Source organism: Cyrtonyx montezumae, unplaced genomic scaffold (assembly GCF_038088225.1).
Source record: "Cyrtonyx montezumae isolate F1298 unplaced genomic scaffold, pur_monq_1.0 scaffold_6, whole genome shotgun sequence".
Classification (NCBI taxonomy): Eukaryota; Metazoa; Chordata; class Aves; order Galliformes; family Odontophoridae; genus Cyrtonyx; species Cyrtonyx montezumae.
The window spans coordinates 10279651-10301938 of record NW_027072067.1 but is presented as its reverse complement, the minus strand read 5'-3'; the positions used below and the strand labels follow the sequence as shown (position 1 = coordinate 10301938).

General features: G+C 47.4%; 1 protein-coding gene across 2 annotated transcripts; it reads left to right on the top strand.

Annotated features, from left to right (window-relative positions):
- Window positions 1-14975: 14975 nt before the first annotated feature.
- Window positions 14976-21922, top strand: ALAS1 (5'-aminolevulinate synthase 1). Of its 2 annotated transcripts, XM_065749257.1 has the most exons (10): window positions 14976-15242; window positions 15837-16043; window positions 16987-17142; window positions 17230-17452; window positions 17892-18076; window positions 18672-18851; window positions 19000-19164; window positions 20200-20468; window positions 20929-21091; window positions 21541-21922. In XM_065749257.1, exons 1-10 carry the CDS (start codon window positions 15044-15046, stop codon window positions 21699-21701), a joined length of 1908 nt encoding a protein of 635 aa, XP_065605329.1. In that variant the 5' UTR covers window positions 14976-15043; the 3' UTR covers window positions 21702-21922. The 2 variants fall into 2 exon arrangements, with proteins under 2 accessions (XP_065605329.1, XP_065605330.1); XM_065749258.1 differs by lacking the exon at window positions 16987-17142.
- The last annotated feature ends 366 nt before the right edge of the window (window positions 21923-22288 follow it).

The window sequence follows — 22288 nt, the reverse complement described above, 5'->3', positions numbered from 1 at the left end:
CCATTTCTTCCGTAGAAGATACTGCTTTACATCAGCTGAAGACATAAAGCTGACACATCAGTGATTTTCTCTGCTCCTAGTGACTTCATCCTCGCAGTTGTGCCAAACCCATTCCACCATATCCCATTGTGTTTTTTTCTCCCTCCTGCCTTTGTGATCACATTGCTTCCTTAGGGAGGTAAGAAAACTGACAGAGGGACAAAATCCTTTTCCACAAATGAATCTCTTTCTGCCCCACCTGCAAATTTGTTCAAGCAAACTGAGAGAGAGTTGACCTGTGTAGGGAAGAGGGGGAAGGGAGCAACCCCTGTTGTTATCAGGACTAATCTTTACTGCTGGGTAACAACTAGACAATGAAGCAAAAGCCACTGGAGTTTAAAGAGGAAGCTGAGCCAAAGGTCACCAAGCTGTCCTAGAAGCTTGTTATCAGAACCTTGACAACAGGGGGGAAGGTCACACGAGCTGACTGTAGCAATAACCACCAGAGGCTGGTGAAGCTGGGGGAGGCTGTTGTGTAGATGCAGTGGGTGACAAGGGATCAGAGGCACACTGCTGATGGGATATTGCCCACCTCAGAGTGCCAGAGGAATGCATTGTCACTCTTTATGCAAAGTTATACAGTACTTCAGTCATCTGAGAGAGCTGGAGGGAAGGGGATGTCAGGCATGTCTGTTTCCAGAACTGGACTAAAGGAGCAGAAAGATGCAGGAGTGAGAAATCCCAAAGAGTTGGACCTGGCCAGAATTCCACTAGCAGCTTTCTGGGCATCTGTGATGTTGTCCTCACAACTGTATCTTAAGCCACTCGAAAGCACCCAAATCTGCTCCACAAATGTAGTGCAAAACCATCTTTAAAATATCTCCCAATACAACTCTGGATCTGCTCCTCTGGTCACATGCACCTCTTTGGCCCCTAGGTTTCCCCTCTTGCAGAATGAGGAAGACCTCCATTCCCCACATTACAGGTTAGCCTCAAAGTACTTTGCTCCAGGGGCAGTGTTATATTTAATACAGGTTCTTGTGGAGCAAGCAAAGATTCTGCTATCTCCCTGACAGAGTGCGTGCAGCTGCCTCCAGTCCTGAACTTTCTCTGCTGTTTCCCGCCAGGGTGAGCTGAGTTCAAACTCAGCTGAACTCATGTCTGTGTCAGCTCAGCGGTGATGAAAATCAGAACCAGGCAAAGGTGAGCACAGTGCACAGAGTGTGGCAAAGACCTTTGAGTTAAAGAGTTCCCCACCTGTGTGGCCATCACTGAATGGCCTCTGCTGCCAGGACAGGGCTGGATGGAATATGCTGCACCATCTCCCTGATGGAGAGCAGACACCTTCCTTTACATCTGCCTCTCCTCTCAATGCCAGATCTGCAATGTTCCTGCCTGTCACTGTGCGTTGATCCCCTGTACATGGTACCAGACCTGTTTTATCAACTCTTGGAGCTGTGGCAGGCAGCTGGGACCCATGATCTGAGGCAGGGAGGGATGGCACATCAGGCAGTTCAGAAATAGGAGGAGCAGGATGGTTAGACTCCATCTGAGTGAGGCAGACAAAGCCCAGAACCCCCACCAGGAGGATGAGCAATGCAAACAGTGGATGCTTACATCTAAATAAGAGATTTTTTCCAAGTCACAGCAGAGGAATGTGTTTTAGGCAGCTGGCTTTTGGCCTTCTGTTTTGTTTATTCCTCCAGAGACAAAAACAAAAGTAATGACATATCCTGCTGTACTGAAGTGCAGTAGGAAGCAACTGGGAAGGAGACACAGAACAGTGACGAAGTTCAGGCAGCCGAGCACAAATACTCCAGCCCAGCCTGCTAAATCAGTAGATAGCTATCTACTCAGCCACTTAGCATAGCCTGGGGATTTTTCCACATGGAAAGTACCTGCTGGGCTTCAGGATGCTCTACACATCCCAGAGAGTGCTCAGGGTTTCTTGTCTGGTTTCTTTGGCATCCCCAGTGCAGGAGGACCAGACCCCCATTGAAGTGATCCTGTACCACAGCAGTGCTCACACTGGTGCAGCCCAAGAGCCATGAGGCTGCTGACTGATTTTCAGGCTTGGAGTGACATTGACTAGAAGTGAAATGAGGAAGTGATCTAGTGAAACCCATGAGGGGCTCCTGCTGAAACCTATCCCACGTGAGGGACTCCCTGTGCCAACCAGAGTAAGAATGGTGCTGCCCACCCAGGGAAGAGCTGCTTCAAGCTGGGTGCTTTGCTCACAGAACGCCTCTGCCGAGTGTGGGCAGCGTCTGAGTGCTGTTATAATTAGAGCTGAGGTGCCAGGCTGCTTGTTTCCAGCTCCTGTTATTTTTATGAAATGCCTTTCTGTACGTTGCATTCTCCCAAAGAGCACCAGCATCTGATTTCAGAGTGTAGGAGAACTTCATGCTAAAAGCACACAGTGCTTTGCTCTCCTTGCTGTGCAGAAACAGTGCTCATCACCCACCTGAGTGTGCTGCAAAGGATCAGAACCAGAAGGCAGAGGGAAGAGACCCGACATGTACCCCCAAAGAGGTTAAGTCAACTTCTTGAACAGTTAGGGTCAGAGCCACTTAGTTCCATCAAATCAACCAAGGGTATCTCCGTAATGAGTAACGAGTTATTAGAAATTACAGACATACAGTAAGGGGCTGGCACAGGGAGGGTTACACAACTTTATTGCCAGCTGTACTGACCTTCAAGGAAAGAACCTACAGCACTGTGTAGTTGCCATAAATACTTACTCCATGACAAAGGGCGTCAGAAATGTGAGCTATTGACTGCAAACTTAGCCAGAAGGAAACCTTATGCCTTTCAGTCAGGGAGCTGTAAAGACCAGTGAGCTTTATTGTGGTGTGACAGGCTACCCAAGATGTTAGAGTGCAGGCAAACACAGCTCACACGGGGCACACAGCACCACCTTATATGAAAGAAGTATTTTTTTTCCAAATTACACAGAGCTGTCTATCTCACTGCTGGGTTCTGGAGGCAACCCAAGGACTGGGCGGTCCATGGGGAGTGGGCTCAGTGGCACTGCTATGTGCTGGGCTGTGTCAGGGTCTGCTTGAGACTGTGCCCACCTGCAGACACCTCTTAGCACCTGCTGCACAAGCCTGTGGTCTGACCCATTAGCAGCACACAGCGAGCCAAGAATCGAGATGTAGCACTGTGCTTCTCACCAAGTATGTGAGTTTTGTTGGTGCAGAGTGAGACCTCCTCACCTGGTGTGGTGGGATTTTACATCCTTGCTCCCCAAAGCTCTTCATTTTGTCTCTCATGAACCCGAGCAGCAGAACACTGCCCCCGATGAGAGCAGACACCCCACTCTGGGCTGCCCTGCTCCTTGTTTGTGCAACGTTACAACACCCTGTGCAAACGAACAGTCCAAGCTCGGGTGAAACAGACATCTCAGATAAATCCCATGCGTGGGATGAGTCATGCTGGTGTCGCAATCTGTGATATCATGGGTAAAAATGACACACAGAAGGGGAGTTTGAGAAACTTCCATCACAGTTTATTTGCTGTAATTACAAGCAAAGCCTCCTGACGGCCTTATGGTGGCACAGCAAGGTGTGCCCACCTGCTCTGCTGACTGTAGCCTTAGCTCAGTGTTGCACCTGAGCATCTGCTCCACCTCTAGAGCCAGGCTGCCTTGCTAGCACAGCTTCAACCAAGCAGTGAAAGCATGATTTTACCTCTTTACACATATTTATTCAGGAAAGGTTTGTTGCTCTCACTTGCCCTCACCTCCAGATGACATAATTATAAGGCAAAATTGCTGGTGCTGGGCACACTGTAAGCTCTAACACAGGTGTATGTGGTTGCTCAGAGTGGAATAGCACCAAGATAGACCTCAGGCAGAGCCACGGCTGTGGCTGAGGCAATAGATCATGTGGAGGCACTGAGATATCCCACTAGTTTCCTTAGTAGGGGGTGCTCAGTTCCAGAGACTGCTATGCCTCTGCCCTGTGAACACGGCCTGTTGTCCTTACTCTGGTGCTTGTATTCCTGTGGTTTGCGTGCATGTTGTGACACGTGGTGACTCTCAGCTGATAAGCTTGGAGAACACACGCACAGCCATCACCTGTGCACCAGTACAGCCTCAGCACAGCCATGTGTCATTCTGAAGCTCTGCTTAAAGCAGCTGTAAAAGGAGGCCAAGAGGCAGTTGTGTAACATTCCAGCAAAACTCCATTCACGGGCAATAGTATTGCAATACCAGATCTGGAAAGGCTTCAAATCAGAAATTTCCTGCTTGTAGATCATCTCAATTCCCAGAGATGCAGATGAGACCCCACACCCACAGCATGAGCACTTCAGAGCTAGCACCAGACCTTAAACTCTGATTGAACAGGAGTGAAGCTCTTCAGTCTAGATCTGGAGTCTGGTTCTTCTCTTGTGAACACTTACCAGTCACAAATACGCATCACAACACACCCTGTCACAGGCAGAACCCGTATCTCTGCAGGACTGCCTGGCACCACTGGTGAACCAGGCTGTGTGTGAATGGATGGCTGATTCATGCTGGGACACTGGGCTATTTTCTTGTCCCCACACACAATGTCACCCAGCACAAGAGAGCTGTGAAAGCTTCTCTGCATCCTCAAGATTCTCCTGCCCTGGTCTGTTTTTCTATGAGGGAGGTAGGCTGATGGACTGTATGATGCTCATAATTACAGTTGGAAAAGACCCCTAAGACCACATAGTCCAACTATCCACCTACAAACAGTACTGACCACAAAGCTGTGTCCCTAAGTACCACATCTACATGTTTCCTGAACACCTCCAGGGATGGTGAGCCATGCTAAAGAAGCATTTCAGACAGAGACCCATTATTCCCCAGCTTGAGCCTACCCAATGAGCTCTTGGGACATACTCAGTACTGGATATGGGGTTCCAGCATTGCCACCTCTGTTTCTAATGCCATGCAAGTAGCACAAGAAGCCTCCCACCAGCCAACAGCATGCCACATCCTGACATCATGCCACATCAGAGGTCAGGATTGGGATGTTAGGGGAAAAAGAGTCACAGAGACCAGCATGGAGCAACCATCCAGGCAAGGAGCAGTACATCAGCGGACCAAGCCTGTGGGTGCCTCACATGCAAGAGCCACAAAGGGCACTGAGCAATATGAGCCTGGGAGCCACCTGAGGGCATGTCTGAGCACCTGACTGCTATAAAGCAAGGCTTCTAGTCCCTGTTGAACTGTGTTCCTCAAGCGCAGGCCAGTGTATAAGTGATTGGTGAATTTCAGGTGCTAACAGGGGAAGTGCAAAAGGCATGCTGGCTGCTTCTTTGCAGGTCCTACAGAATGTTGCTGAAGACTAAAAATCACTGGGCAGTCCTTGTAAAAAAAAGAGGCCTTGCACAGATTTGTCCTCAGATTTTCTTTTTACGTCCACCTCTTTCTTGGAGTTAATTATTCCCTACAGCGCAGCCTGTTCCAGGTTAGGCAGATTAGTGAGCATTTATTTCTATCCATCCCTCAAGAAAGCAGCAGCACCAAGCACCAAGCCTGCAAACACAGCCTGCAGCAGGTCCCCTGCACAGGCTTGGTCCCACTCCAAGCTACTGTGGCCACAGTGAGCTTACTGGGAAGGCAGTGGCTAAGGAGAGATGTGATGCTGAGGGCTTTGTCTGGTTCTCATTAAGCCGCAGTGAAGGCTTGGTGGGGAAGGCAGCCTGCTTGCTTTACTTGGAGGTGTGTGATCAAGTGAGCAGCACACAGCCACAATGGTTCGGCAACGTCTCAGGCCACAGCAACTGTTAAACTGTTATACCGTGGTTTGGGTGAAAATAGGAGTTAAACAACATCACAGCTTATCTCGAGATGAGCTAATGAAAGCTGAGCAAATGAGCAATATGTGCTCTTGCAACAGAGATCTTCACAGAGCCCCAGACTGTGCCAAGGGCTGCCAGCTAGAAGCCCAAGGGCCACCCAGCCTTGTTTCTCATCCAGACCAACTCCAGCTGCTTCCTAAGTAGGTGCAAGAGTCCCAGCCTGCCTGCTGGGGTTTAAGAACTTGAGTTAAGATACCCTGTCTCATTAAATGTATGGCATCACGAATTAATGATGGCAGAGACAGACATGAGTAAGCTCAGTTTGTGGTGGTTAAACTGATTTGTTTCACAGCCATTCTTTTGTTAAGTTCTCTCATACTGTGGAAACAAGTCCAGAGAGGCTGGAGATGTTGGGAACAGGAGGTTCTCCCCAGCTGCCATACAGCACATTCCTGGGCAGCTCTTTGTGGCCACTGATTGTGCTAAAAGCATCACCATGCCCTGTGACACATTGCATTTGAAGGCTGCTTTGAAATAAAACCAAGAGGAGTTAAAAATAGGGCAGCCTTGATAAGGTCTGCTTGATTCACCCCTGCTGTTGTATTGAATGTCACTGGAGAATTGCTCCATGCAGGGAACAATTCAGAAAAGTCTCGATGAGGAAAGCCTTGTGACGAGGAAGGCTCATCTGCTTCCCTTCAGAGCAGCTGCATCCCTGCCAAGGACAGATGCACTCGGCACATTTGTGGAGATGGCTCATACATAGTGAATGAGCAACTCATTCAATAACCACACATTTATGAGACAGTTTCTAATCAAACCCTTTCTCCAAGCATAGATAACAGCAGTCTTCCACGTTCTCACTGTACGTGACAGTGCCGGCCCTCTGCCATCCGCATCGTGCACAGCTCCACTGAGCTGATGCAACAGTCCCGGGGTGCCCTGCCCATCCCCTGTCCAACTGCGAAGATCTTGTACTAGGAACTTATCCCAGTCCTACATCTTGAGTACGAGTTCTCAGCAGTCTGGGAAGCAGATTGCATGGCAGAGTCCATGCTTCCCAAAGCAAGAAACAGCCAGGGCACATGATGTCTCCAAGCCAGCAGATATTCAGGGGATTTGGGAAAGAAGAGAGAATAGTGAGGGGTATTAAGGGTTACTGCAACAGAGACAAGTATGAACAAAGCTGGGCTTCGTTAAACCTCCTCCAAGTGCCACAGCTCACACTGAGGGCCTCCTCTCCTCTCCAAGTGTCAGCTCTGCTGTGCACAAAGTCGAACAGCCCCAGACTAACTGCACCAGCACAGTGCTAAGTTTTGGTCTGGGTCCCAGTTTTACCATTGGCACCAGCGGCTTTTTCTAGTTCCACATCCCCCTTTCACCCAGCAGGACCATCCCATCTCCCAGCACAGACTGCTCCCTCAGCTCAGGACTCTGCCGTCAGACACATGGCTGTCAGGACAGACCTACTAATTACTGAAACCAAGCTCATTAAGGGACAAAAACGCCAGACCTAGTGAACTCAAGCCCTTCTCTCTGCCTTCACGCACCATTCCCCCATCGCAGGGTACACCAGACCCTGGGCAGTCTGCCCATTCTCAGGGCAGTATGCATTCCTCCTCCATCATCCTGGGCAGAGCAGTGGAGAGGGGAAAGGCCAGGCTGCCTGCCACAACTCTCCATGCTTTTCCAGAAAGACCTGCTCAGCAGAGGAGCCCTGCTAGAGTTCTCCTACTTCTGAAACTGTTTTCTTTCTTCCAGCTGGCCATGACCTACATAATAAGCAGGTCACTGGAACAGGAGAGATTTTTTCTGAGGCAGAAAAGAAAAGCCAAGCAATTCTCCCTCTTTGCTTGCTTCTGAGGACAAAGCAAAGTGCTGCTTCCCAGGGGTCTAATTCAGCCTGACAGCCAGCTCTTCCCATCTGAAAGCAGTGGGAGCTGCTGGGATCCCACCAGGGAGACCATCAGACCCCACATAGAACATCAGGCTGATTGAGGACTGGCTCCATGGGAGGGTGTGCTGAGGAGAGCCTCAGCAGCATGAACCTTCCTTGCACAGGCAGCGAATGTGCCTTGAGCAGCCCTATGCACGTGGCTGGGAGCCCACAATGCACAAGATTCAATCTGCTGTGCACTGTAAGCTGTCATCGAACGAGCAGTGAAGGGAGGGAAGGAAAGAGCAGGAGAACATGGAGGGGGCAAGTCCCCTATGCCCAGCTGAAGGAAGGGACTTGTTATAGCAAACCACTGAGTAATTTCCCATCTGGAATAGGGCTCTGCCTGAAAATCCAGCAGGTAACAGGAGCTTGAACTCAGTTTACTTCTCAATCTGGAAGCAATTCTGTTCCTCTACTCCTAAAGGCTTGCTCCTAAATGATGCACAGGCTGAAAGCAAGAAGAAATTGAGTAGCCCTGAGAGATGGAAAACCTTGGGAGAACCCTTCAGCATCAGCATGGTTTAGGATCTGCTAGCACAGAACTGGGTGATCCCAAGCCATATTTTACCCCCCCACCATCTCTCATCTTGCAGCTGAAGTCTGCCCACCCTCAGCCCTCTGTTCCCCAATGAAAATGACACTTAGATGTAGGCCAGCAACTCTAATCCCCATACCTAGCACACCATGGGCAAGAAGCTTGCAGTTACCTACTTAAAGGTGAGGTGAGGGTCTGTTAGGGAAATGGGTGTAATGGGAGCCCAGATAGGGCTCAGCACAGTGTTGACAGGGTGCACAGAGCTGGTAACCAGAGCAGAGCAGGGGAAGAAGCTCCCTCAAGCAGGCTGGCAGCTCTGGGAGCTCCGGTAACAATAGCATCAGCTCAGTAAGTAGGTCATAGTTATGATCCTTAATTAATCCTGAAGAGACCCCCATCTGCCAGGGAGAAGATGACAGATAAGGCAGCTCATTAAGCCAACAAGCAGGTGGAGGGAATGCCACATCCCAAGCTAACCCCAGAGATACGAGGACAAATCCTTTTCAGCAGCAGTGGCTGCTCTGCCCAGCCCGCTCCCAGCCAGCAGGTGTACCAGGCTCTCCCTGTCCCCTGTGAGGAAGGCACCACTCAAACCACACCAGTGTAAGCTTGTGACTGGGGAGCCTGGAGCAAAACCACCCAGGGCCAGGCAGAGCTGGTCTCCAACAGAGGAGGCATACTGAGTCCTGAAGCTCACCCACCCTTACAGTGCTTGCCCTGAACCCAGCCCCCCCACTTGTCCTGCTGCTGCAGGGAGCCCCTCTGCAGTGTGGTGGCTGCTGAACACACAGGCATGGGTGACTGACACCTGGGAGAACAGACCAGGTGTTTGTGACCTGTCTGCCTCCAGTTGTGTTCTGCTTGATCACTATTAATGCTGTGATCTGCTTCCATCTCCCCATCACAAGGAGATAAACTGAGATTATGTCGATTGAATTTTTGAGTCCCCCTTTTCCCACCTGAGCAGCCACCATCAGCAGGCACAGCAAAACCGAGCAGGACTTCAGAGGACTCACACAGAGCAGGAACATTAAAAATAGTGCTCTCAAAGGAGAAATGTGTGATTAATAAGCCCCAAGCTGGCAATGGTGATAGATATGGGCAGCTTAGTACCAAGGCACATCTGCAGAGACCCTTATTGAGGTGACACTTGTGCTTGCTGCCACCCCAAAGGCATTGTGCACAAGTGACAGCGTGCCAGGACTCAGATATAGCTGCATATGATTCAACTTGAACAAGGAGCAAGCAAAAAACAAACTTCCGAACAGACACAAAACAGTACTTCTACTGAAAGAAACTTTGACTAGCGGAGGGAGTGAGCTCCAGCCTTACGCACCACCACTCCACTGTGCGTTGTCCCCTGGCCTAAGTGCAGCTGGGTGAGGCACTGCAGTGCCACAGGGTTGGTCCACAAAAAACAGGTCACTGGATAACAAGCTCACAAGATAGTGCAAGGACTTTGGGAAGTGCTGAAATCACTTCTTCCAATTAAAACAGCTTGGAAAGCAGTTCTAGCTGATTTCCTCTTCTAACTGAAGTTTTAAGTCTTAATTGCTCAAAATTTCATTATCCTTCAAGATAAATATATCTTAACAGAGAGGCTGCTGTGAAGAAGATGTTTTGGGAATCAGGCTGAAGGAAATATATGAAAGGTCATCACCTTTCTGAAGCAGCAGTACAGACAGCATGGGCACCATGAGGCAAGCTACAATCCCAAGGGCTCACAGGGGAACCCGGAGCTCATCCGCACTTCTCCCCTGCAGTTCAGCAGCACACTCCTTTGCTGTGCCTTCCCCCTGTCCTGCCAGCCAGTGTGCAATTCCAGGCACTGTGCCAGCTCTGAAGACCTTCTGGACACCAACACAAGATAGCATAGGGATTCAGAGGGTTGGCTCCACTTTGTGTGTTAGAGCTGGTGGCTCCTATTTCATGGCTGATGTCAGAGCTGCTTGACAATCACCTCTCCACTTGTTAAAGAATGGAATGGAAAAGGTTTCCACTGGAATAAACCTACAAAGACCATTGATTCCAGTTATCAGACTCCTTGGAGGCTGGCCCAAAGTTAAAACATATTAAGAGCATTATACAAATTATCCTCTTAAACATGGACAGGCATGAGGCATTAGCCACCTCTCTAGGAAGCCCTTTCCAGAGACTGATTACCTTCTCAACAAAGAAGTTTTTCCTAACATCCACTAATAATTATCCTAATATCCACTCATAGGCATCACTTCAGCCCTAGCATCCCAGCAATAGCAACGTGCAGTTTATTAGTGCTGCAAATCTAAAGAGACTAGATTTCCTCGTGTATATAAAAGCTCCCTGTGATAAATAGGCTTCTATGTAAAACCACAGCACAAATGATTAAATGATCCATCGCTAAGCCAGCAATGTGCATAACTCCCAAGCCTCCCTTGGTTTTCCTGTACAATCATTTCAGCATAGGAAATTGGACATGAAAGTAAAGAGAATGACCTGGTTTTTGATTTATGCCATTTCATAGCTGGTTCCTATGAACTTCTTTGTTGCACAACATTTGCACTTCCATCTCTTTTTAGAACATTTCCTAGAATCAGCCTTTATCTTCCCTCGCTCAGGGCTGGAGCAATGCATAGTTACAAGAGAAACCACATGCATCTCACCCCAAGAAGTGGAGCAGTTCCTGAAAGTAGATATTCAAGACTCCAACCATCACCACCACACCATCACCACCACCAAGCCAACATCCAACAAGGCTTGGTTTGCTTGGCACACCAAGTCAGAGACTTCAAAAGCCTGCTCCTCCTCACCCTCTAACCGTGCACATCCCAGCTGGAATGGAGTTCAAACCTCCAAAAACCCATCAGGTCAAATAACCTACACTCAGAAACAGTTGGCTGGGTCACAGTACCCCATAAAATCTCCCATCTCCAGCTCTCCTGGCTGGTGCTCACTGGTACTGCTCCCAGTTCGGATACTGCCATCTGGCAGGCAGACTGGCCCAGAAGCCTTGAAAGTAGAGCCCAGAGCTTTGTGTGACTAAGCCTGTTTGTAAGAGTGCAAACAGAACGTTCTCCAGCTTTTTGATGAGTTCAGTACAAAGGCAAACGAGGAATGGAAGCTTTGTGCACTCTGATGACCCAAATATTTTGCAGTTTTACTCTGGATTGAAGCTCACAATTTGGAGAGATGATAATTTCCTTCCTTGTTATTCCAGCACTGTCTCCTTCTCCCCTGTTGCTGACATTTTTCTCATTTTAATACCCTATCAATTCTTTTAGACTATCTTTAATCTTTAGAGGAAAAATAAGTATTGCACCCCAAAAGTTAAGCAACCAGAGCTATTGCAAAGGAGCAGAGGCCCATGGGCAAGAGGCACCACACTTACATTGGGAGATGGACAGATTTGCATAAGAAAAGCATAAACCTTGGCAGAACTACCACAATAAGTAGTCTGGCAAGTGGGCGTGCTGCTCCACTTTAAGGTGATAGCCTTTTTAAACCACATCATTTCTGTCTGCCCAAGGGACACCTTGGGATGTCGTAGATGTCAGAGAGGTGATACATATGGGATGTGTTCAAGATGTGTTCTTGATTTCCAGCAATCTTCTGCTTGACACAGAAGCCTTAACATTGACATTGCTTTAAAAGAGACAGCCCCAAAGCCCCATCGGGGCGTTTCCATGAGTGTATATTGATTTCTTGTTTTCAGGAACCTTCACAGACCCATCTCTCCTCTGACACCTACCTTCATGCCAATGCTCACACTGATGCAGGTGCAAGCAGTGACTGTAGCTCACTAGTGCTGTGGTGTACCAAAGATGCTCCACTGCGCAAATGCAACTTGAATGTCTCTCATGAGATACAGAAGTAGTACACAACTTTCTCCACTGCCAAATGTCCTCCAGCAAAGAGAAGACCAAACTATCTGCTTCAGGGATCTGGAATTGCTTTCTGGGAACTCAGGTTACAGAGAGCTGGAGAAAGCTGTGACTTCAGAGCAAAGTGATTGGGCCTTTGCCAAGCACACAGCCCTCTGCATGCATGGATCCTCAGCATTCAGCAGCTCCTCCAGCTGCATTGAAATCCCAGACTTGGAGAGAAGTGAGATTTCCTCTTCTGTCATGTGAGAAACACATGGAGGGCACTGGATCCAAATGGGGAAGATCTGCTAAAGAAATTCAGTATGGGAGGAATTTTTGCTATGCAGTTACTCTCACAACCCTCAAATTTTGCCTTAAAAGGTAAACTAAGTTCTCTAAGAACTGCTGTTCTCAGCACTGGAGGTAGAATTCCCAGATCTAAGCCTGGAATTTGAGTGTGGATTTAATCCAGATGTCAAGAACACAACCACTCCCTTAGAAAATTCAGATCTCAATATAGAACGTAGCTCATGAGTGGAAAGGAAGGACTGTTTTTCTGGCTTGCCCTCTTGTGATGCTGACTGGGTGGGAAAAAAGGAGGAATGTGCACAGCTCTGGGTGGAGAAGTGGGAAAAAGGGATTAAATATTGCTAGTGGTACAGTTATACACTTTGGTTTGAACAAACTGAGTAGAGAGGCTTTGGCTCTTCCTGTTCTCATTAAATATCTAAATTATCCCTTAAAAGCACAAAACCCATTAAAATTCTAAGAAAGGAGCTAACTGCTGACAGATGTGGGACTGAGCGAAGGAAATGTACTATGCATCAAATGTTGCTTTTGTAAATTCTGGGAAAACTTGCTCAACAAAAGAGAGATAGGAGGGAAGTACGAAGCTAACTTCCACCTGGGCCTGTTTGGTAAACCAGCAGCGTGAAAGAGACCATCTCCCACAGCAATCCTTCATGGGCAACTGCAGAAATCAGTCTCCCAGACCCACCAGCTCCTCAGGGCAGGCTAAGGAAGCCAGGGATGAGCTCTCTGTTCTTCATTCAGTTCAGAGATGCTGTCCCAAAGTCTTTCTGGGGTGTGGCAAAGGGCAGTTGCGTGGCAGTCCAAGTGAGTTTCTCCTTAGCCCTGAAGAACGATAGTAATACATTGCCACAATTAAATACCACGTAACTAATCTGTTGAAACCCTAAGAAGTTTTAGTTAATGGCAACTTTATTAGTATTTGCTTCACTTTCAACACATAATGTCTGGCAGTAAGATCAGTGCTGAAAAGACACCCTTTCCCTTTTTCCACTTAATTTACCCGTTTTGTTGGTTCTGGAGCTCAAAGTAATCTCTGTACACTGACAAGGACACATTCCATCAGCAATTCTCCAAGACAGGGGTCAAGTTAACGTCATTCCATTGCTGTTTAGCTCTGCGCAACTCCTGTCATGTACAAGGTTAAAGAAATGCTCCAAAATCAAGCTCTAAAGAAGTGTTATAATCACATCTGATTAATAGCACAGATTGCAAGGAAGCCTGACAGCAAAGCTGAAAGCTCTGCTTCACTTGGAGACCTCTGTACCGTAGCCAAGGTTGCTGCCTCAGCTTCCAACCTTGAATCAAGTTTGAGGAGAACACAGATGCTCTCCAGGCTTTAAACTTGACGTGCACTCTTGAATACAAAACCAAGAGCTTCTGAATTCCAGTGACAGAGCAGACTAATACACTTCATCCCTCAACCTTGCAACACACCGAGGTGCTGCTGTTAAGATAAGAAGGATAAAGAAGCATTATCAGATTGTTGTGGGATTGAACCTGCTGTGGCAGGTGTCCATGGGGATGAGCTCTGCACACTGCAGCTCTGTGCCAGCTTGCTTGCACAACACCTCTCTGGTGCATCTTACAGAGAAACAAGTGTTTCTTCTGTCCTGAGCCAAGCAATATGGTCACTGGGTAAGGAAAGAGTGGGAGGAAAAGGAAAAATCCTGTCAACATCCTGTAAATAAAGCATGCACAACTCGATTTCCATCCTTAGATCTGGTATTAATCCAAAGAACTCCCTTAGGTTCAGAGGTATCAACCCTGCGCTTCAAAAATGCTCCCCCTGCAGCTGCAGGTTAGGATTCTGAGTTGTCTCCTCGTGTTTAAAAGCAACCAATGGACTTCAAAACGTCAGGGCAAGGAGACAGATGCTCATGGCTGAATGCAGAAGGGCGGTGATCTGAAACACAGAGCCGGGGGTCTTCAAACTTCGGGAGTTTATGGACAATTACGTTTTGTGAAACGCAAACAGTTGAGACATGTAACACAAACTGCACACACCGCGGAGCCAGCCCGAGTCTGCCTCCTGCTAAGGTCTTGCAAGATGGGGAAGAAACGCATCATTGCCCTTCTGCTCTCATAGCTCAGCCGTGGGTGTATCTCCTACAGCAACAGCACCGGGACAGCCAGATCTGCACGGAGAGCTCCTTCTCTCGTTACCGCCTGTAAGCATTCACTGATAAAAAATAACCCATGTGTTCACGCTTGCTGCAAACCGGAGGACAAAAGTCTCGACTTTACACGCTGCTCTGCAGCTTTCGCAAGGGGGCTCCTCATCTCCAGAACCAGCGGCGTGAGGGGGAGGTGGGAGAAGCTGGGAGATTTGTGCTGGTTGGGAACAAAGCACGAGGGCTGAGGTCCCTCAGCCGTCAGCCACAGCTGTGCTGCCGCATCCCTGGAGTCCCCGCACGGCCACTGGGGCCAATCACGGCCCGGAGCGCCGCGCAGGCCCCGCCCCCTCAGCACGCCCCGCCCCTTGCCGTTGGGGGGGGGGGAGGGGGCGTAAATTCTTTGCAGTGCGCCTGCGCGGCGCCGGCAGGGCTATATAAGGGCGGCGGCCGCGCGCCGGGGTGCTGTTCGTTTTCCGGGCGCGGTGGGGTGGCAGTGGGGTGACGTCACATCCGGCCGGCGGTGGCTGCAGCAGCAAGAGGAAGGATGGAGGCGGTGGTGCGGCGCTGCCCGTTCCTGGCCCGCGTCTCGCAGGCCTTCCTGCAGAAGGCCGGGCCCTCCCTGCTCCTCTATGCCCAGCACTGTCCCAAGATGATGGAGGCGGCGCCGCCTGCCGCTGCCCGAGGCCTCGCCACCTCCGCCGCCCGCGGACAGCAGGCGGAGGAGACCCCTGCGGCCCAGCCGGGTGAGTACGGGCCCGCGGACCGCTGTGCGGAGGGGCCTGGTGCCGTGTGGGGACCGAGCTGCCCTTTAAATCTATTGCGTGTCTTGGGAGAGGCTCCCGGCAGCCGGCTTCTAGATGAGGGTTGCTTAATGCTTTAAAGCTCAGCAGTCATTGAGTGTGGGTGCAGTCAGGTGGGAAGTTCTGCTGTGGGGTCGGTGCATCTGGGCTGGAGCCAAGAGGTGAGGCTGCTATTGGGCTTTGTTGGGGCAGCCCCATATTTCACCTTGAGGAAGCCTCTCCTGTCACCAAGGACTGAGTCTTGTTATGAAGCAATAGCTGATGGCTGAAAACAGCTAAATCTTTAGAGTAAGAGTCTCCCTTAGAAGGATAAGTGGGTTATTTTGACTTTAGGAGGGTGTGATGTTCTAGCATCTCAAATCAAGTGCTCCTTGTGTATTGATAAGGTTTTGTGCTCTTGTTAATAGTATGTGAATGTTCAGTAAGTAACTCCAAGTGACTTGTGCATGTGAGTTGCTAGGGAAGAGTCTAGAAAAGTTCAAGCAGCTATTAATATGATGAATATGAAGTGCTTTCCTTTCCCTGTGCTCTCCTCAGAGGTCAAAAATGCCAAAGAAGTGGCCCAGAAGAACACAGATGGGTCACAGCTTCCTGCTGGCCACCTGCCTGCTGCTGCTGGACAGAGCTCTGCCACAAAATGCCCATTCCTGGCAGCTCAGATGAACCACAAGAGCAGCAATGTCTTTTGCAAAGCCAGCTTGGAACTGCAGGAGGATGTGAAGGAAATGCAGGCAGACAGGAAAGGTATGTACTGCATGTGCTGATGTATTATTTATTCTGTAAGCCTTTGTTACTTGATTTTTTTTTCCCTCTACCCCATGCCAAGTGTAGCAGTCACTGGATTACCTATGTGGATGATGTTATGGTAAACTGCATCAAAAAGTTACTGGAGAATGTAGATATTAATGGTGTGCCTGCAGTATTGTGCAGTCATTGCTTTGGGTGATCTTCATTCAGAAGTCCTGCATGCCATAGTTTGATACTCTGGTTCTGAGTCTGTGAACCAGTTATTTTTTTTACCCAAATCTGATTGCAAGATGAGAGCTTTACCAGATTGCTGATATAGAGGAGGGTGGTATATACAGAGACAGAAGAAACAGAGCTAGTGTGCTTTGCTTTCCACATTGGGTTTGTGCTGCTGTTTGTAAGTGAGCAACAGCTTTCTTTTGTAGAACTAGAGGGTGTTGGCTGGCTTGCAATCCTGATACAGAAGTGCTGTCCCTCAAGGAAGGAGCTTTTCACCTATATCAGTAAAACCTTACAATTTCTCAAAAAGAGGCCTGTTTCCTCCTTTTTCAGTTGCATTTTTAAAAAAAAAACTCTACTGAAGGTGGAAAGAAAGCTGCCAGCTAGAACTCTGCCTTCAGTTAGCTATGTACCAACTCTTTCACATGAGTGCTGTAGCTCTGTAGGATGGGGCTCTGAGTCATGATGAACCAAATCTGTTGTAAGGAAATTGTGTAAGTTGTAAGGAAAAGTGGTGTGATGGTGTTGTATGGGGCAAAAAGGAAAACCTTTCTAATCCAAATTACAAGCCAGCGTAATTGCTGAATCTGGCAGGGGTGTACAAATTCAGGTACATGCTTTCTAAAGAATGAGGAATTAGAAGTTTACCTTGCTTGAATTAAACTTAAGCACCTCTATTTCAAACTGATTAGCTCACTGTAATTCATTATGATATCTGTAGGTAAAGAATTTGCCAAAATACCAGCTAATTCTGTGGTGAGGAACACTGAGTCTGAGGGAGAAGAGCAGAGTGGCTTGCTCAAGAAGTTTAAGGATATTATGCTGAAGCAAAGACCTGAAAGCGTGTCTCATCTGCTTCAGGATAACTTGCCAAAATGTAAGATTGTCTGGCAATACCCTCTCAGGCCTGATCCCTTGTGATTATGCTTTTTTCCAGTGTGCTAAAGTCTTTGTCTCATTTCAGCTGTGTCCACCTTCCAGTATGATCAGTTCTTTGAGAGAAAGATAGATGAAAAGAAGAAAGATCATACCTATCGAGTATTCAAAACGGTGAACCGGAAGGCACAGATCTTTCCCATGGCAGATGACTACTCTGATTCCCTGATCACCAAGAAAGAGGTGTCTGTCTGGTGCAGCAATGATTACCTGGGAATGAGTCGTCATCCTCGTGTGTGTGGAGCAGTTATGTGAGTAGGGCTGCACTCTTAAGAGATGGATATGGGCTAGGGTGTTCTGCAGAAGCTTCTGTAGGAGGACTTGTGAAGAATGGATTACATTATGCTGCATAAACTGCTTCTGATGTTATTCTTGTTATAGTTAAGCTTACCTCTTCAGCTAGCATAGGTAACCTAATATTTGATTTCAGGGCTGCAAAATTTACTTGTCAGTCCCTGATGCCTTCCTTGTATTTGGGGGAAGACTTAAACTGGATGGTATACTGCAGCTATTCCCAGTAACTGATTCTTCAGTTCAGTGAACCCCTGAGTTGTGCAGGTTGTTCAAAGACCTTTAAAGGAACAGCAGGTTTTTGCACTCATCTTTAAGATAATGATTAAAGAATCTAGTATGTATTCATCACACAGTTGAATATTAGTATCACTAATGTATCTTTTGGGCCCTTTGTAGGGATACACTGAAACAGCATGGTGCTGGAGCAGGAGGCACAAGAAATATTTCAGGAACAAGCAAATTTCATGTTGACTTGGAGAAGGAACTGGCTGATCTTCATGGAAAAGATGCAGCCTTGTTGTTCTCATCTTGCTTTGTAGCCAATGATTCCACCCTCTTCACTCTTGCTAAAATGCTGCCAGGTGAGAATAAGCTGTATCTTGTATTTACTGCAAAGCTCAGCCCTGTCCTAAGCAGCTGGGAGTGCACTTTCCAGGTGCTCCTCAGAGAGGGGATTCATTGTACCCAGCCAGCAGAGTATGTTCTGTCAAGTGCTGCATTCTGTTTACGTTCAGCTCCTACAAATCATGGTACTGAGCCTGCGGTCCGGGAGCTGTTAACTACAGAAGGAATTGGAGGAGAAAAAGAACACAGGATCTTCTGCTCCCTCACTTAAATGCCACTTGAAAATTAGGTAGGAGGAATTCAGTGTCCTCCCACCTGTGGGTGTGATTTTTCTCTATCCCTTCAGAGATAGGAGGGGTTTGTTTTAACTTCCTAAGTTCTCACAAAGATTAAGAATTTAGGAAGCACAGAAGGTTCTTAGTCTCAAATTCATACTAGTTTAAACACCTAATAGAAGCCTTGAGTATTTTTGCCTCATCTGCTCTTCTGCTCAAGAGCATTACTTTCTAAAACATGTCACCCTTGCTGCTTGAGTGCTTATGGTATATAAAATGATGCTGGGTATTAGCTAACACTTCATGTACTTGATGTGTAACTGGGTTGTTCCCTCAGGCTGTGAGATCTACTCTGATTCTGGAAACCATGCCTCCATGATCCAGGGCATTCGGAACAGCAGAGTGCCCAAGCACATCTTTCGCCATAACGATGTCAACCATCTTCGGGAGCTGCTGAAGAAGTCTGATCCATCTACCCCTAAAATTGTTGCATTTGAAACTGTGCACTCAATGGATGGTAAGGTGACATAGACTGCTCTCTTTCCAGTGTAGCCTGTACTGAGATCTGTATTTTGGGTCTGAAAGTATGAGTTGCTGTAAGGGTTTGAAGTGTGGTGTTTGTCCAAGTTTAGTACTAAACTGCATTTTGCTGCTTTGCTCTGTAGGTGCTGTCTGCCCTCTGGAAGAGCTTTGTGATGTGGCCCATGAGCATGGGGCAATCACTTTTGTGGATGAAGTGCATGCTGTGGGGCTGTACGGAGCTCGAGGTGGTGGGATAGGGGACCGGGATGGAGTCATGCACAAGATGGACATCATCTCTGGAACGCTTGGTATGCACAGCCTGGCAGTTTCACAGGGGCTTACATATTCTGAGGCAGCAAAGCTTCTGGGCAGCCAAATTAAGTGGGTTAGATCAAAATCTGTCTATTCAAACGAACTTGCTAAGGATTTATGGGAGGGTGGGTGGGGGAGGTGTTTAGTATTTTTCAGAAAGCCCAAAGGACTTAAGTATGTCCCAGTTTGGAAGGCATTTGTTAAGCTACTTACTTTGTCTTAAATCTTTTAGGGTAACATTCTTGTTTCAAACAAGCTAGTGAAAAATGAGTCCTGAGTCAATTTAGGTGAGAAAGCTAGCAGGGTGGTAGTCTGTACATAGTTCTTTCATGTGAAATGGAGTGTTCCTAATCCAGAAACCTGAGATGGGGGGGTTACGTAAAAAGTCTTGGCGAGAGTGCAGGCTTAGCAGTGAGTTTACTGCTGCAAGTTGGAAAGTTGTTTAAACAGCTCCTGAAACATAAATACAGCTTCCCTGGTGAGTTAGTGGCTTGAGCTCTTACAGTCTTCTGAGTACTTCTGTTTTCATTACGATGTAACCCTTGACACCTGGGTTTTATGTATGGCTTTGCTTGGGTACTGGAGCATCCCCTGTTTGGCAAGTAAGCATTGATCACACAGTAACAACCATGTGTGCTCCTTAGGAGTGTAGGCTATTTCCAGCGTCTCTGGAACAGATTACTTTAAATCTGCTGAGAGACTTAGTGTTGATCTTCTCGGGTCACTACCAAAGACTGAGCTTGATTGTGCTTCTGAGGTCTTCCCCCAAATTGGAAGTTGAGTGTTTGAGGTGGTCTGGAGCTGTCCTTGATGTGTAGAAACTAAATAGATGTTATCAGGATTGGTGTAGAAACAAAGCTGCAGCATGCTGAGTACAGGTGAGATTGGAGGGTAAAATTGTTGTGTGCTGTGTGCTTATTGTAGTCAGAATAACTCATTGCTTTACAAAGGCTGTAGTACTTGCACCATTCCCATGGGTGGCAGGAATAAGCTTGGGTTATTCACATCTTCAATTTCTAACTTGTTTTTAGGCAAGGCATTCGGCTGTGTGGGAGGATACATCTCCAGCACAAGTGCTCTGATAGACACGGTTCGTTCGTATGCTGCTGGCTTTATTTTCACCACATCACTGCCACCCATGCTCCTGGCTGGTGCCCTGGAATCTGTCCGAACTCTGAAAAGTGCAGAGGGCCAAGTGTTGAGGCGCCAGCACCAGCGCAATGTGAAGCTCATGAGACAGATGCTGATGGATGCAGGGCTTCCTGTAGTGCACTGCCCAAGTCACATCATTCCAATAAGGGTGAGTACTTCAGATCTCTGGTGCAGGGTCCTGGTGCCTGCTTCTGTGGTTATGATCGGGTTGTTTCCAGTATTACACACTCATGAAGTTCAAACTATAAACTGTCTTACTTGTATGCCTTAAGTTTGGCTTACCTTACCTTTCTTGAGTGAAGAATAAATTCAGCCTGCTACAAATGTTGTAAAGCAAAATGATAGCATATGAAACTTTCAGCTTGAAAGAATAGGTAAGATATGGATGCTAGAAACAAGCCAGTAAAAACTCAGGTATACACAGTTTCATGCTTAGGCTGAAGGGGGCTCTAGAGTGGAAGTTCTCAGTTCCTGTGTCTGATGGATGTCCATTCAGTAGACAGAAGGAAGGCTTGTCATGTTCGACTCCTGTGGCTGATGAAGTTGGGCTGTCAACTTTGCTACCTTGCACATTCTGGTTGATACTAAAACTTGGTTTGGAACTTCAGGTTGCGGATGCTGCTAAAAATACAGAGATTTGTGACAAGCTGATGAGTCAGCACAGCATCTATGTCCAAGCAATCAACTATCCCACGGTTCCTCGTGGAGAAGAGCTGCTACGTATTGCTCCTACACCTCACCACACCCCTCAGATGATGAGTTATTTTCTTGGTGAGTGGATACATGCTTTAGTATGATGAAAAGACTGGGCTGCTTATGTAATCGTAAAGATAAGACTAGGAGATTATTAAATTTTAAATGGTATTAGCTGGATAATGCTTGCTGCAGCTTTCATGTCCTACACTTGGGCACTTAAGTGGCTTTGAGCATGAGGAGTGAAAGCCAGCAGGCTGAGCTAGAGTACTGTGCTTGCACTGCGTTCCTACATCCATCCAGTTCTGACCCAGTCACTTCTGCTGGAGCTCCTTGTATCTTGTCCAAACAACCTTAACAAGAAAAGATTAACTGTAGCCCTATTGCACCATTCTGGAGGTGAATTATCTCCTAGACAGTTCCTGTATCCCAGGAAAGGAAGAGATAAGTGCTCTCACACTTCTATATTGCTGAACTAATCTGATGTTCTGAGATGTGATCTTGGTGAACTTCTTTGTTTATAACAGAAAAACTGCTGGCTACATGGAAGGATGTTGGGCTGGAGCTGAAACCACACTCATCAGCTGAATGTAACTTCTGCAGAAGACCTCTACATTTTGAAGTGATGAGTGAAAGGGAAAGATCCTACTTCAGTGGCATGAGCAAACTAGTATCTGTCAGTGCATGAAAGTAACAGTGTTATTCTTAACTAGTTCTCATACCAATCAGTAGCATTTTTAAATTACTTAATAAGCATTTTAATCGTAGTTGAAGCACTAAGCTCTGAAAATAAACTTCTAGAGCCCCTGTACACTTGTATTTTTATTTCTTTTCTATTTAGCCTTGGTAAGATAAAGTGTCAATAGCTAGAAGGGCATTGCATTGAATAAAAAGTGCTCTACCCTGTCAGCTGGAGTACTGTCTTTTCAGTGAGTATAAGCCAAAACACTTTCAGTATTGTTTTGTACTTTGTTACAAGGGGTAGGATTGTTATGAAAAGAGAAGATTTAGAGGTACTTACAGTTTCAGATCAGCTTCTCCCTGAGAATTTTCAGTCTGTCTAGGCTCCCCTCTGCTTTCCCATCCTGCAGGGGTGGGAGGTGCAAGGCTGTTCAGGGTTGGTGAACCCTACCAAGTTCCTGTGTTGCAGAGCTCACCTTCAGTGGAAGAACTGCTTGTCAGTGACTAGTTCTTAATCACTCAGATCTTGGACAGCTCTCACCCTGCTGCTTTTGCAACCTTTGGAGATTTGCATGGCAAATTAAGTAACAGGCC

Bases quoted from the DNA above. Each gene is read 5' to 3' on its own strand.
- ALAS1 (XM_065749257.1), top strand. From the start codon at position 15,044: ATGGAGGCGGTGGTGCGGCGCTGCCCGTTCCTGGCCCGCGTCTCGCAG. The intron at 15,243-15,836 runs GTGAGTACGGGC...TGCTCTCCTCAG, and splicing joins GACCCCTGCGGCCCAGCCGG to AGGTCAAAAATGCCAAAGAA. The intron at 20,469-20,928 runs GTGAGTACTTCA...TTGGAACTTCAG, and splicing joins GTCACATCATTCCAATAAGG to GTTGCGGATGCTGCTAAAAA.